Source organism: Eucalyptus grandis, chromosome 6 (assembly GCF_016545825.1).
Source record: "Eucalyptus grandis isolate ANBG69807.140 chromosome 6, ASM1654582v1, whole genome shotgun sequence".
NCBI lineage: Eukaryota > Viridiplantae > Streptophyta > Magnoliopsida > Myrtales > Myrtaceae > Eucalyptus > Eucalyptus grandis.
The window spans coordinates 53898813-53912534 of record NC_052617.1 but is presented as its reverse complement, the minus strand read 5'-3'; the positions used below and the strand labels follow the sequence as shown (position 1 = coordinate 53912534).

Sequence of the window (13722 nt, the reverse complement as noted above, 5' to 3'; positions counted from 1 at the left end):
CGAAGCTCAGGAAAAATACAAAACTCTGATGAGCCCATTATCTTCTTATTAGAATGATTCCGTGGGGTTGTAGTACGGTTCATTTCAAATAGGATGAAAAGGTTCATACACGCATGCAGGTGATGCCCATCAAGTTCACAGAAAAGCAGAAAAGATAATAAAGTAAAAGGTCATGGGAACGTGTGCCTAGGAGAAACCGGACAGCTTCTCTCCACGAATGCACATGCTTTTAGGTTGGATAAGGAGACAGAAAAGCAGAATCACGATTTTGAAATGTGCGCCGAGTTGAAACGACGGCTTATCTTGAACCTTTCTAGGTGAAAGATAACACCAAGTTCATGATTTTGGCAAATTCTTATGGAACCAATCTTAATGGTTCATCGACCAAGATGACATGAACAACCTACTCTTTTAGCTTCCCTAAACAATTGATAGTTGTCCAATGTTTATCTTATGTTTTCCCGTATAACATAATTTCTCCAATTGGCACTTAATGAAGAGTGAAATACTTCTCCAGCGGTTTTCCTTGTATTAATATTACTAGCCCTCTGGCCAACAAGATTCTTAGACAATAAAAAAGTTGAAGATCGACATGAGATTATTATATTAACATGTCTACTCACATAAGAATCTGTCAGTCTTAATTCATCACACAAGTATGATGACTATTTCAAGATTATATTTACCTGTTTTCTTTGTACTTTTTGTGGAATTCTTATGAGTAAATTACTACACTACAAAAGTTGGCTTTTTTTCTTTTAACTAGGATGGCATGTCTACGGGGCATGACCATATAGGCGAATCACTCATATGCAAGAGAATAACTTACTACAACAATAACATAATATGGCTCAATCCACTAGTGGGGTGGACTACTTTCTCCATGATCTTTTATGAATAATCAATACCTTGTCAAACCTAATGTGTTGTTTGGAAACTAGGGAGGAGACGAAAATTGAGGGGCAAAGAACGGAAGTTACTGAAAAACTAAAATTTTCCCTCCATCTGCTTCCCCTAATGATTGTCATTATGATTCAGTGATACGTGCTACTCAGAAACGCTAATCCAGGGGATTTCGAATGCAAAAAAGCCATGCTCTTTACCCTAGCTCCTAAAGGGGTACCTACAGGTTAGCAACTAATATTTCTCTGCAGTTTTAGAAGGACAACATTGAATTTTTTGAAATAACTTCTCAAACATTTGACTATACAGAGAACTATATCTTCACCTCAGTGATGTAATTTTACTGATTCTCAGTGTGGATATACTGGCCCTTTCCCCCATAGCTTCCGTACTAGGATTGTTCTTTCCTTTGATTTGCAGCTTCAGAAGGTCAGACTTCTCTGTCAATTCAATTTGATAAGGAAAATGTTGCTTTCATCATTGATTACTTCATAGCCAAATGATGAGAAAATAGAGGAGATAGAGAGCCTATTTGATAATTGGCCAGCTATTTCTATTCTTTTGAAATTTAGAACCCAAAAAAAAAAAAATGGAATTTTGTTTGATAACATCGGCTAATTTTTCTACTCTTGGGAACAAATTTGTTCATGAGAATAAATTTAGAATAGAATGAAGAAGTAGAAAAAAAATACTTCTTTATTTTCAAGAACAATTCTTAAAATTAAGATTTTTTTTCCTCTTTTATCTTTTATTTTCTTCTTCTTCCTCCTCTCGCTAGTTGCTAGGCTAGGTAATGGTTGGTAATCGGCTAGAGACGAGGTCCGGCGACCTTAGTAGAACCTTGCCAGCCCTTGGCAAGACTCCCCCAAGGTTGGTAAGGTTGCCGGCAATCGGCTAGAGGAGGAGGAAGAAGAAGAGAAGGAAAAAAAGAAAAGAAAAGAAAAATCATATAAAATTATTATTATTATTATTTTTAAATTCTTACTCACAAAAAAATTTGATGATCATATTAGATGTATTCTTGTTCTTTTTCTATTTCGAGAATAGAAATTTTGTGTAGTTACTAAACGCGTATGAATGCCAGAAAATTGTCCATAAAATGAATTCAAGAAAAACTATTTCTGAACTGTGTTTTTGGAAACATAATGGTTACCAAATACTCATAGTCACACAACAAGCTTTGCGGAAAGCTAATCTAGCTATTTGCTCTTTGCTCCTCCGAAAATAAAATAAGCCATTGTTAGGACTATGACTACTTATGGTAAAACGCCAGCAAGATTTCCAGCCAGGCCAAAATACAGGCCCTTCAATACGATTTTTCCACCACCATGAGCTGCCTTAACATCAGAGTAATTTGCAGCCAATTTAATATAATGCAAAGAACCAAAGTTAAGCTATTATGGTAAAGTACCAATTCAAGAAGGAAAGTGAAAGAAGATATGCAACGATATAAAATAAAGTAAAAAATTGCAATTCAAACCACATTTTCCAAACAACTCTTATGGCTAAAACACCTAAAATTTGCCAAATGTGGAACTTTTAAGTAATTGAGTGTTACATTTTGCATATCCAGATTCTCTACATATATTATGCAATGGGGTAATGGTGCACTAAATTATCTTATATATGCTCCAAAACAAGATGAATTACAAACTTTGTGCATTGATAGCTTTAAAAGGGACGAAGCATATATTTTCCAATCAAAGAGGTTATCCATATGATTTGCCAAATATACAGAGGATTAAATTATAACTTCCAACGGTTCATAGCTGTTTCTGTCGAGATTATTGACATAGAAAGGCTTCAAGAGTTAAAGAAACTTGAAGCACACAGCTGTAATCAAACAAAATGTATTGTATATGTCTGAAGCTACCATAGCATTAATGTGTGGCCAAACAACAGTAAAATAGGGAGAAAAATGGCAATAAAAGGCAGTATTCAAGATAAACATATGCTGCCTGGGCGGTGGCAGCAAACAATATTCATTGAAAGAAAATTCATTTCTAGTCACTATGGTCGCAGCAGTAAGAGCTAAACAACATTATTTGTTGCAACAGCCTCCCAACAACCAATTTGCACTCGAAGTTTGTGCAGCGCGACAATCGGAGGACAGAGGAACAAAAGGATTGGTTGAGCACACAAGGATTGAATCTTGCCTGAAGTCTAGTTTTCATGGTGTTAATTGGGTAAAGTGCTGCTTCAACAACACCACCAGCAGCAGTACCACCAGCAACAATGCCCTCTGCAGGGTCAACGAAACATAATCAGACAACCAAAGAAGACTAGTCTTCCCTTCTGCGAGTTCGCCATTCTTTTTAAAGGAATAAAGTGAAAGCTCTACTAGCAAATGCATAAAAGAGGAACTATCTATCCAGTGACAAGAAAAACACACAGAGAGTAGGAGGTCTTTTACCAAATGGGATAAGGCAAAAAAAAGAGGCGATGCATATAAAAAGGGAGAAAATTGATCAAACGATCGCTGTAAGAAAAAAACATGCTTTACCATTAACGACGGTACAGTCGAAAGAATTCGTAAGAGGAAATGAATCATTAACATTCTGTCGAAAAATTTCAGCATACCAATACAAGACGGACATTTTCACTTATTATTCAATGAAGAATTCAGGATGCACCCTAAACAATCGTCGAGTTACATATTCCAGCAGAGAACTAAACACCAGAACTCAAGATCCATCAAAAGGTCATACCATACACTATTCGCCAAAAATCAAAAGGCCGGTCTTCCGGGATGCTAATTTGCAGAGACTTCCTTCTCTAGTATCTGCCCAAATCGCGGTCCGCCCCATCTGTAACAATGCATTCATCGAAATAAATCGAACCGCACAAGCACAAGCCGAAATGAACTCGTTCAGTCCCGAACCCAGGAAAAAAAAAAAGCGCCGAACATTCACATCAAACCACAACCCGATTCAGATAACACGAGCTCACGCCAGGCGCCAGCCAGCGAGAGCGAGCAAGGTTTCGACCGACACCACAGTAAATGGGGACCCCGAAACTTTCGGTGTCGAAAGAATCCATGAATCGGCAGGGCCGCCCTTCCTTTCCGAGCTGAGATTGAATCGACTCCAAGCTCGATACGAGACGGATTGAAGTGTCGAACCGCGGCGTGACCGCGAGCTTGAATTGAAGCGGGAAGCAGCTGATAAAGGAGCAGCCTTTTTTGACCCTTCAGGCTTCGTCTCAGTTTCGTTTCGGAAGACGGACCGGCTTTTTCCGATCGGTCGGGTCATTTCGGGCCGTGGAGACGGGTCAAATTTGGGCTCTCGATCAGCCCAAATCCATAACCTGTGATCGATTAGGGCCCTGGCTTTGTCGGACGGGCCAATCCGATTGAATTTTAAGGTTATTTTTATCTTTTTTTTTTTTTTTTTGCTCAATTCAAATATTTGAGTTTCGTCCATCTTGACTTTTCTGACCAGGGCATCTTTTGATTTTTCGATCTAGGAGCTCTGGAAAACGTCCGGGAAACGTCTTGGACTTTGACATAAAGGAATGCGATCCTTACGGCGACAAACATGCAAAACTTTGTCGCCCTGTTAACATAACGCAAGCGCTCTTGGGGGAGATGCGACAAAATCGTCTTACCCCGACCTCGACCCCCTCTACGCAGGTCTTCTTATTTGTCAGAGTGACGCTCATACACATCTCCACGTTAGTCATGTGCTACGTAAAATTTCTAGCTCACAACCCAATCCACGCTTTCTCATTAACTTGACAAGTCGGTCAGTGAAACTAACTATTCTTCAAAGACAATAATTTAAGAAGAAAGATTACTAAAAATGGAGCATGGATCGGATCGAATATGGATTGCTAAATTTACATTGCATACAAAATGGATTGAGTCTAGCCATTTTCCATCTAATCTAACACACCCATTTGATGAGCCTATCGGTGGCTTGTACATAAAACTAGAAGGACGTTCATCAAGGGCGCCTCTGATTTTCAACTTAGGGACTTCTGGAAAACGTCCTAGTGGCCGGTATAGAAAACTCTTTGTCAATGTCGTCCCAATTTGCGAAATTCAAGGACGTCTAGGTAACGTTATATGATGCTTGTTTGGGCTTTTGTCCCCCCACAGAAGGCGCGATGTGAAAAAGACGTGCTCATACCACATGGTCTTAGGACATTTAAAAAAGCGTCCCTAGGTTGGGACATAATTTCTATGTCATCCCATAATATATGTCCCCACTTACACCATTTGTTGCGGTGTTTGTTAGTAATTCTCATTTAAAAAAAAATGACTACTTTCATTTTTTTTTTGAAATTTAAAGTATTTAATATTTATATCTGATCTCGATATTTCTTAACTTTATTATTTTTAACCTATGAAAGCAACAATCGCCTCAGGCTATTCTTTTAATGTTCAGTATCCACTCAATGTTTAACATGGGTTTGACGCTGAAAGACAAGTCTCCATATGCATTGTCTTCCAAAGTAAGGCACACAATTTAAAAGACAACGTGAATAGATGATTTCCTTACCCCCTTAAATCAAGTCTAAACCTTTCTACATCCTATAAGAAAAGTCTAAACTTTTCGCTCACTTCCCATTACCAAATCTGTCATTGGTAATCATTTGAAGACCTGCCCCTTTGATGAGCCACGGAGAAAGTATCTTACCAATAGAATATACAGCAAGCCACCAATCTTATTTTAATATAAAGTTTGAGTTTATTTCTTTTTGTAATGACACTCAATCATTAAACCGATGATAGATATACATTTAAGAAAATAAAAAGAGAGCACCTATCCCGATATCGCTAATTAAATAAAATTATACTTACGGTTGCATTATCATCATCAATTGAACCTAAACCTAAGTGATTTAAGAAATATACTTAGATGGAAAAATGAATCACTTCACCTTATAGTGATTGCCCAATGCATCGGGTCAATAATTAAAAATTCTATCTGAAATTTAATGCTTTGCTTAGTTCCCAAAAAATTTAATGCTTTGCATTGCATGCATATACTAAATTTTCACTAAATTATAAATACAAAGTTAAAAAAATAATAAGTAAATAATTTGTTTTCGATCTTATCAATAACCCAACACCGCCCATTATATCGTTGAACTCTGATTGTTAATTTAATATTAAAGTAAAATAACTCGAACCACTCACAGATAGAGTTTAGGGGTATCTCAAGTACTGTTTCTGTATTTAATGAAAAACATTTTGAGATCGATTGTATATAATGCAGGAAAAGAATTAAATTTTGAGAATTATGAGTTTTCTTTTTCTAACGTTTCGAACACGCCCGATGGGATACTCTCGCTATATCATCATTGATTGCAAGAAAGTATGAAAACAGCCGGTCCCAATTTTGAACGTGGAAGAGCCACCGGTAGACAAACTTTCACTGAAAATGACAACGAGGAAATTGTTAAATCCATTTTGTCGATAACTCTTCAGTTGTCGCTCTCTCTCGGACAAACACAAAGCGCTCGAGAAACCTCATCTCACGTCCTCTCCAGAAATCACGGTGTATCTTCGTGCTGTTTTGGTCGTGGTCGCGGCAGCATTCCCGCATTGTTTTGCGCTCCCAAACGGTTTTTAAGAGATCGAGGTACGAGTTTGGTCGTTGCTGCGTGCACGGGGAAGCAGAGGAAGTTAACGATGGCGGTGCTTCGGGGTTCGGTTTACAGAGTAGCTGTCCCCGTTGTTCTTGTTGTGATTTGCTCGGCGGTCTTCGAGTGTGATGCTCGACTCTTGCCGCAAGATGAAGGTACGCAAGAATGAATAGAACCTTTCCTCCAACGGCAGTTAAGCAGTTCTCTGTGGCCCTCTGTTCTTGGGTTAATTGCTTTCCGAGCTCTGTTTTTGAATCTCTCTCTGGCTCTTCTCTGTTGAGGTCTGCAAGTTGAGCTCATTCTATGTCTCTTTTATATCTCCAGCAATGGACAATGGTGACTGGTTTTCAACTTCTGGTTTGTGCTTGCAGTTGATACACTCAATACAATCGCCACGAAAATGCGAAACAATTACTGGAACGTAACGGAGACATCATGCAGTGATGGTATCGGTCTAAACGTGACCTTGGCTACAGGAATGACAAGCAACGTGAGTTGCACTTGTTCCTTCGCTGACGGCACCATTTGCCATGTCACGAAAATGTATGTATGAACCAACAGTTTTATTTTCCCTCTCGGTATCCTTCTTTCAAATGCATCAATTGCAATTTACCTATTCTTTTTCGTTTCGTTTCTCAGCCAGCTGAAGAGACTTAATTTGACAGGGATTTTTCCTGATGAATTCGGCAACCTCACTTGCCTAAGAGAAATGTAAGTTAGACTCAACTACATGAGATGTTCCCTTCCAGAAGGTAATTAGGCCAAAGATACTTGCTGAGCCATGGTTCTTTATTTCCGTGGAGAAGTCACGGAAATGCACACTATGAGTTGGGTGAAGACTATTTTGGTTCCACCTTATCTTATTATTGACAAAGCATCTATACTTCTTGATTGATCTTTCTCAAGCACCTGGTTATCAATTTTCTTAAGCATGTATTCGTATAATAAATGTAGTAATTGTGGGAATCTAAATCAACTTATTTATCGGAAGTTTAGCAAACTATTACTTGAGAAATGTAAAAAAATTTAAGTGAGATTTTTTTGCAAGCAGAGACCTCACTCTTAACTACATTAGTGGATCGCTCCCCACAACTCTTTCTCGGATACAACTTAAAATTCTGTAAGTTAATCTTATCATATATCAGATATCATCATAACAATTTCATTAGCAGTATTTTAAAAGAAGCATAATTTTGTTTTCGATTTGATACTTTAGGACAGCACTTGGAAATCGCATAAGTGGTATTCCCAAGGAAATTGGCAATATCAGCACACTGGAGGAGCTGTAAGACTTGCAATAAATCATTTACCTTTGCATTGTGAAATTATTAGACCTTTTTGTGATAATCTTATGCCTACGCTAGTGAATTGGAGGACAACCTGCTTGAAGGCACTCTTGAGCCAAACATTGGCAACTTGATTAACTTAAAGAAACTGTAAGTAGATTGAATACATTAATTAGCACACTTTTGCCTTTTGCTTGGATAGCACATTTTAGAAGTCCTTTCTTCATGTTTGTGAGCGGAGTTTCCGCTTAAACTGAAACGTAGTTCCTATTTATTTGGGGAGATGAAGATTAGTTTAATCTATGTTATGTACATTTATACATTGACACTTGATCCTTTAGTGTTCCTAATTCTTACATTTTTTTTAAGCAGCCAGTTGTCTGCTAATAATTTTACAGGAACGATACCCGAATCCTTTGGCAATTTGAAGAACTTACAAACTTTGTAAGTGGCTTCATAATACCTTTTATTTCTCAAGATACCAAATTTCCTTTGAGGGATTTTGATTTATGGACCACTTGCAGTCGTATAGATGGAAGCACATTATCAGGAAAGATACCCAATTTTATTGGGAATTGGACCAAAATTAGAAGATTGTGCGTATCCCAATCCCTCTCAATTAGGGCAAAAAATATTTATTTATATGATTTATGAAATACTGAAAAGTTGTTCTTGTATTACGGCATTAATTTCTTCAGGGATATGCAAGGCACATCTATGGAGGGACCTATTCCTTCAAGCATATCTTTGTTGTCAAACTTGATTGAGTTGTGAGCATTCAATCTCGTGCAATTGTTCTCTTGTGTCTTGTAATCTTGTAAGCTTGTGTTTTATCACGAAAATGTAGAATGGATGTTTTTGCTATATGATGGAGTGGTTTTTTTTTATGTGTCCAGGAGAATATCCGATTTGAAAGGTCCAAGCTCGAATTTTCCTAATTTGCGGGGCATGAAAATGATGAAGACTTTGTAAGCTCAATATAATGAATATCTGATTTGTTTCTTTATGTCTCTTTTTTATTATAGCTGATCACCATTAACTATTTTTTTTCACATCTCAGGATTTTGAGAAATTGCTTGCTTACTGGCTCAATTCCTTATTACATTGGGGAATGGACAAATTTGACAACATTGTAAGTTGTCATAATGAAGTGGATATTTCATTTGATCCCAACATTTTCGTGTGCTATATCTTCTTTCCTTTGCAAAGTCTAGTGGACTGGTTGTTGCATTTTTTAAGAAGAGATTTTTCTCATGAATGAGAAAGGCCTCGAACTAAAGATCAAATTACATGCACTTTTTCAAGTTTTCTCGAGAAAACTGTCTAATCCGTCTCATTTTTTTCATCTTTGGGTAGAGACCTGAGCGTCAACAAATTGACTGGTCAAGTTCCTAACACGATGGGAGATGCTCTAGATTACATGTAATTACAAATTTTCTCGACTTCTCCTCATGTCCCAGCAAATTTGTAGCTGACTTTCCTTCCTCGTTATTATCATATATGGAACAATTCTTTGGACAAGCGTTGCATAACTTTTATTTGTGAATGTAGGTTCCTAGCAAACAACTCCCTTACTGGAGCAGTACCCAGTTGGGTAACAAGCAGCAATCATTATCTGTTAGTGTCCTATGAACATATCTTGTCTTTTGTTCTTGGTTTTCCATGCCATCGTCATAGATTGTAGGATTCGACTCATAATTCTTAGTATGAGGCTCGTGGGGTGACATCCAATATACAACTCTTTGACCGTTGTACTATTGTTATTATTTATGGGGGTGAGTATGCCCAATAACTAGATCAAGGTATGAACTGCAGCGACTTATCTTACAACAGTTTCGAAGGTTCTTCTCCTATCAGTTGTCAGGAATCACAAGTGTGAGTTAATGCACATTCTCTCTTAAGGCAGAAATTTTATAGTTACGTCTTGTCTCCACATTTCTAGAGTTAATATCTAACACATTGTGTTGCTTTGTAGTAATTTGGTTTCCAGCTATTCATCTAACGAAAATAACTCGTAAGTTTCTTTGACACCTCATAAACTACACAAATTGTTGATAATTGCACGTAAAAATTATCTTACCAACAATCTTTTTGGTTTATCCCATTAGGCTCTGGTGCATGGAGAAGGATCTTCCTTGTAGCGGGAAAGCACAGTGTGAGTTCTACTATGTTTGAATCGTTGTTAAGCATAAACTGTCTGAGCTACTTTTGTCCCTTGTCATGTCTTATGCAATATCACCCAACGACACATGCAGACCATTCCTTGTTTATCAATTGCGGAGGAACCAAAATGATTTTTGAGGGGAATGAATATGAAGAGGACACCAGTCTGAAGGGCCCATCGAAATTCTCCTCTTTTTCTTCTGCTTCTTCGGAAAAGTGGGCTTACAGCAGCACCGGGCTTTACATGGGAAATGCTGACGCTGCTTACATAGCAAATAACCCACTTTCTATGAATGTGAACGGCTCAAGATTTTACGAAACGGCTCGCCTTTCCCCTTGGTCGATTAGATACTATGGCCTTTGCATGATGAAAGGAAGTTACAAAGTGCGGCTCCATTTTGCTGAAATTCAATATTCCAATGAAAAAACATTTAGCAGCCTTGGGAGACGTATATTCGATATATCGATACAGGTGAGTGAAGTGATCACCCGATCATCATTTTAAGTTCATATGTTATGCTGAGTTATGGTCTTTTGTTGAGGCACTTGACAGGGCCGCTGCACACAACAATCCGATAAGAGCACGATCTTTTGTTACTGAAGTTCTTGTTAATTCTTGCAGGGCAATCAAGTGTTGAAGGATTTTAATATTGCAGAGGAAGCCGGGGGTGTGGGGAAGGGCATATACAGAGATTTCGATAACATTTACGTGAATGGTAGTACTTTGGAGATTCACCTATATTGGTCAGGGAAGGGAACCACGGGCATTCCTGATAGAGGTGTATATGGACCACTTATTTCTGCTATTGCAGTGACACCGAGTAAGTTAATATTGAATGTACCGATTCCTAACATTCTTTTCTCTTGTGGTCATTGAAACATTCACGTATAAATCTATCATTTTTTTTCTTGCTTGTAGACTTCGATGTTAGAAGCGCTGGACTATCAATTGGAGCAATCACTGGAATCGCAGTAGCTTCAGTGGTTCTCATTGTATTGATATTACTAGTCCTTCGGCTAACAAGATTTTTAGGCAGCGGAGAAGTTAAAGATTTAGGTGAGATTATCATACTGTCATGTCTGCTCACACTTTTTGATTCATTGCACAAGTATGATGCCTAATTTAAGACCATATTTGTCTACTTTCTTCATACCTGTTGTGGAATTTTTATTAAGGGTGAGTGGTTCAAGATTTTACATAGGTTCTACTTGAAACTTGGAACATATCCATTGGAACAAGTTTTTTTTTTTTTTTTTTTGAACTTGAAACCTTCCTTACATATCATAGAACCTAGAACCCACCCTGTTAGAATTTTAAGGGTGGGTTCTAGGTTCTACTTAGGTTCTACATATAGTATTAATTGCATTTAATGACAACCATTGCTGTTATAATACACTAGTCACAACTTATATTTAGACACGTGAAGAATATGAAATATTAACAAAGTAAAAATCTCATACATAAAATGGAAGCTTACGATTTCAAATTATTTACTTATCATCACCTATTACTTATGAGTAAGCTGTGACACCACAAAAGTTGGCATTTTTTCTTTTAACTGGGATCGCATGTCTATGAGACCATATGTGTGGATCACTCTTCAGTTTGTTGTAGAACTATGTTTTTCCTTTGGTTATTTTTACCGCACTCCTGATATACACCTTCATTTTTTTTTCCTCGAATAATGTGGGCTAGATCTCCAAACTGGCCATTTCACTTTAAGGCAAATCAAAGCTGCTACAGACAACTTCAACTCTGTGAATAAGATAGGTGAAGGAGGGTTTGGGTCAGTTTACAAGGTAATTCACAATATGTTCAGAACTTCATCCTCCATTCAATGAGGAAGTGTCTAATAAATTCAGTATGTGTCTTTGTTTTAGACTTACCAACCAGATCTTGTCTAGCTAACCAATTTTTTTAATGAAATAACATATGGTTAGTTATGAGTCTTAAATTTTGTGATAAATCTCAGGGAATACTGTTGGATGGAACTATGATTGCTGTGAAGCAACAATCTCCTAAATCAAAGCAAGGCAATCGTGAATTTCTCAACGAGATAAGCATGATATTTGCTCTCAAACACCCAAATCTCATAAAGCTTTATGGTTGCTGCATTGAAGGAAATCAGTTGTTGTTAGTTTACGAATATTTGGAGAACAATAGTCTTGCCCGTGCACTTTTTGGTAAAAGATTTCCCTAAGCTGACTAATATGCTATTAATGAGTATTCAACTGAATTTTCTCTCTCTTCCCAGGACCAGATGAGCAGCAGATTGAGTTGGATTGGGCCATAAGAAAGAAAATAGTTTTGGGAACAGCAAGGGGATTGGCTTACCTTCATGAGGAATCTGGGTTGAAAATTGTTCATAGGGACATAAAAGCGACAAATGTGTTGCTTGATAAGGAACTAAATGCCAAGATCTCAGATTTTGGTTTGGCCAAACTCAATGAAGAAGAGAATACGCATATAAGCACAAGGATAGTTGGAACAATGTAAGTCTTTTGTTATTCTGGTTAATTCTCTTCTTTTAATTAGCTTTATCTATTGAACTTTTGATTGCTACATATTTGTAATGTTTTCCCCAAATGTCCTCATTCTATGGCCACATTCATCATTACTATTTTGCCTTGCCTCAGAGGTTATATGGCTCCTGAATATGCGATGAGGGGCTACTTGACAGACAAAGCTGATGTCTATAGCTTTGGAGTAGTCGCTTTGGAAATTGTCAGCGGAAAGAGCAACACAAATTACAGGCCAAAGGAAGAATTTGTTTATCTCCTTGACTGGGTAATGCATAGTGACTTTAAGTTTGATAGAAATGATGCAGCCAACCTTTTATTGGACTTGAAGCTCTCTTTCTCTACTTTGTGCGGGTTTGCTTGGAGGACTTGCAAGTAGAATGATGGCATGTGACTTCAAAATTAGATGACGGAACAAGCTAGTAGGGACAAATTTGATCAGAGTAAATAAATATATCAAGGGATAATTTTTTTGAGGGCCTTCTCCCTAAAAAGGAAAAAGAAAAAAAGATGGGTTAGAAGCTTAGAATATCGTCATATTTATGTGTATGCATGAGCATGCTCAGCCGGTAGAGAATATGAAGGCATGAACATGATGAGATTCCATCTATCAGTAACCTATTCCCCTTAATTGTTCCTAAAACTGTTTTCTGTTTCTAAAAGAAAGACAACCGACTAAACTTCTATTTTTATTTGTACATGATGAAAGGCCTATGTGTTACAAGAGCAAGGGAACGTTCTTGAACTCGTGGATTCACGCCTTGGCTCAAATTACTCCAAGGAAGAGGCAATGAGATTGCTAAACCTGGCACTACTATGCACCAATCCTTCACCAACTCTCAGGCCGCCAATGTCATCTGTGGTAAGCATGCTAGAAGGAAACAGTGCGATTCAATCACCGATAATCAAGCGAACTGCAACGAATCCAGATTCTAGGTTCAGAGCCTTCGAGAGGCGAGCTAATGATAGCCAAACAAATGCCTTGACATTCTCTCGGGACTCTCACCAGGTGCCGGGAAGCATGTCCAGGGAAGGTCTATGGATTGATTCTTCAGCTTCTTTCACGAGTAAGGATGAGACCCACGGCCACTCTTCAAAGAGCAAGCTTCTATCACATTTTTAGGACTCGGATTTGTTTAGTAATTATTATGTGCTTCTGGCCAATAGTGTAAAGGAATTAGATGGTGGAAATATAGGAAATAAGACTACCGCCGACGGATGTTATATAACCACGTTATTGTCCGTCCAATTCCTCGCA

At 37.9% G+C, this 13722-nt stretch overlaps 1 protein-coding gene across 1 annotated transcript; it reads left to right on the top strand.

The window, feature by feature from the left end:
- Positions 1-6413: 6413 nt before the first annotated feature.
- On the top strand, positions 6414-13722 carry LOC104452300 (probable LRR receptor-like serine/threonine-protein kinase At1g53430). Its single transcript, XM_010066787.3, has 24 exons — positions 6414-6650; positions 6867-7038; positions 7135-7206; positions 7547-7615; positions 7712-7780; positions 7860-7931; positions 8154-8225; positions 8306-8377; positions 8480-8551; positions 8678-8749; positions 8842-8913; positions 9138-9203; positions 9333-9398; positions 9597-9656; positions 9757-9795; positions 9890-9936; positions 10037-10416; positions 10567-10765; positions 10864-11001; positions 11641-11744; positions 11918-12128; positions 12200-12437; positions 12582-12732; positions 13174-13722. Exons 1-24 carry the CDS (start codon positions 6542-6544, stop codon positions 13585-13587), a joined length of 3036 nt encoding a protein of 1011 aa, XP_010065089.2. The 5' UTR covers positions 6414-6541; the 3' UTR covers positions 13588-13722.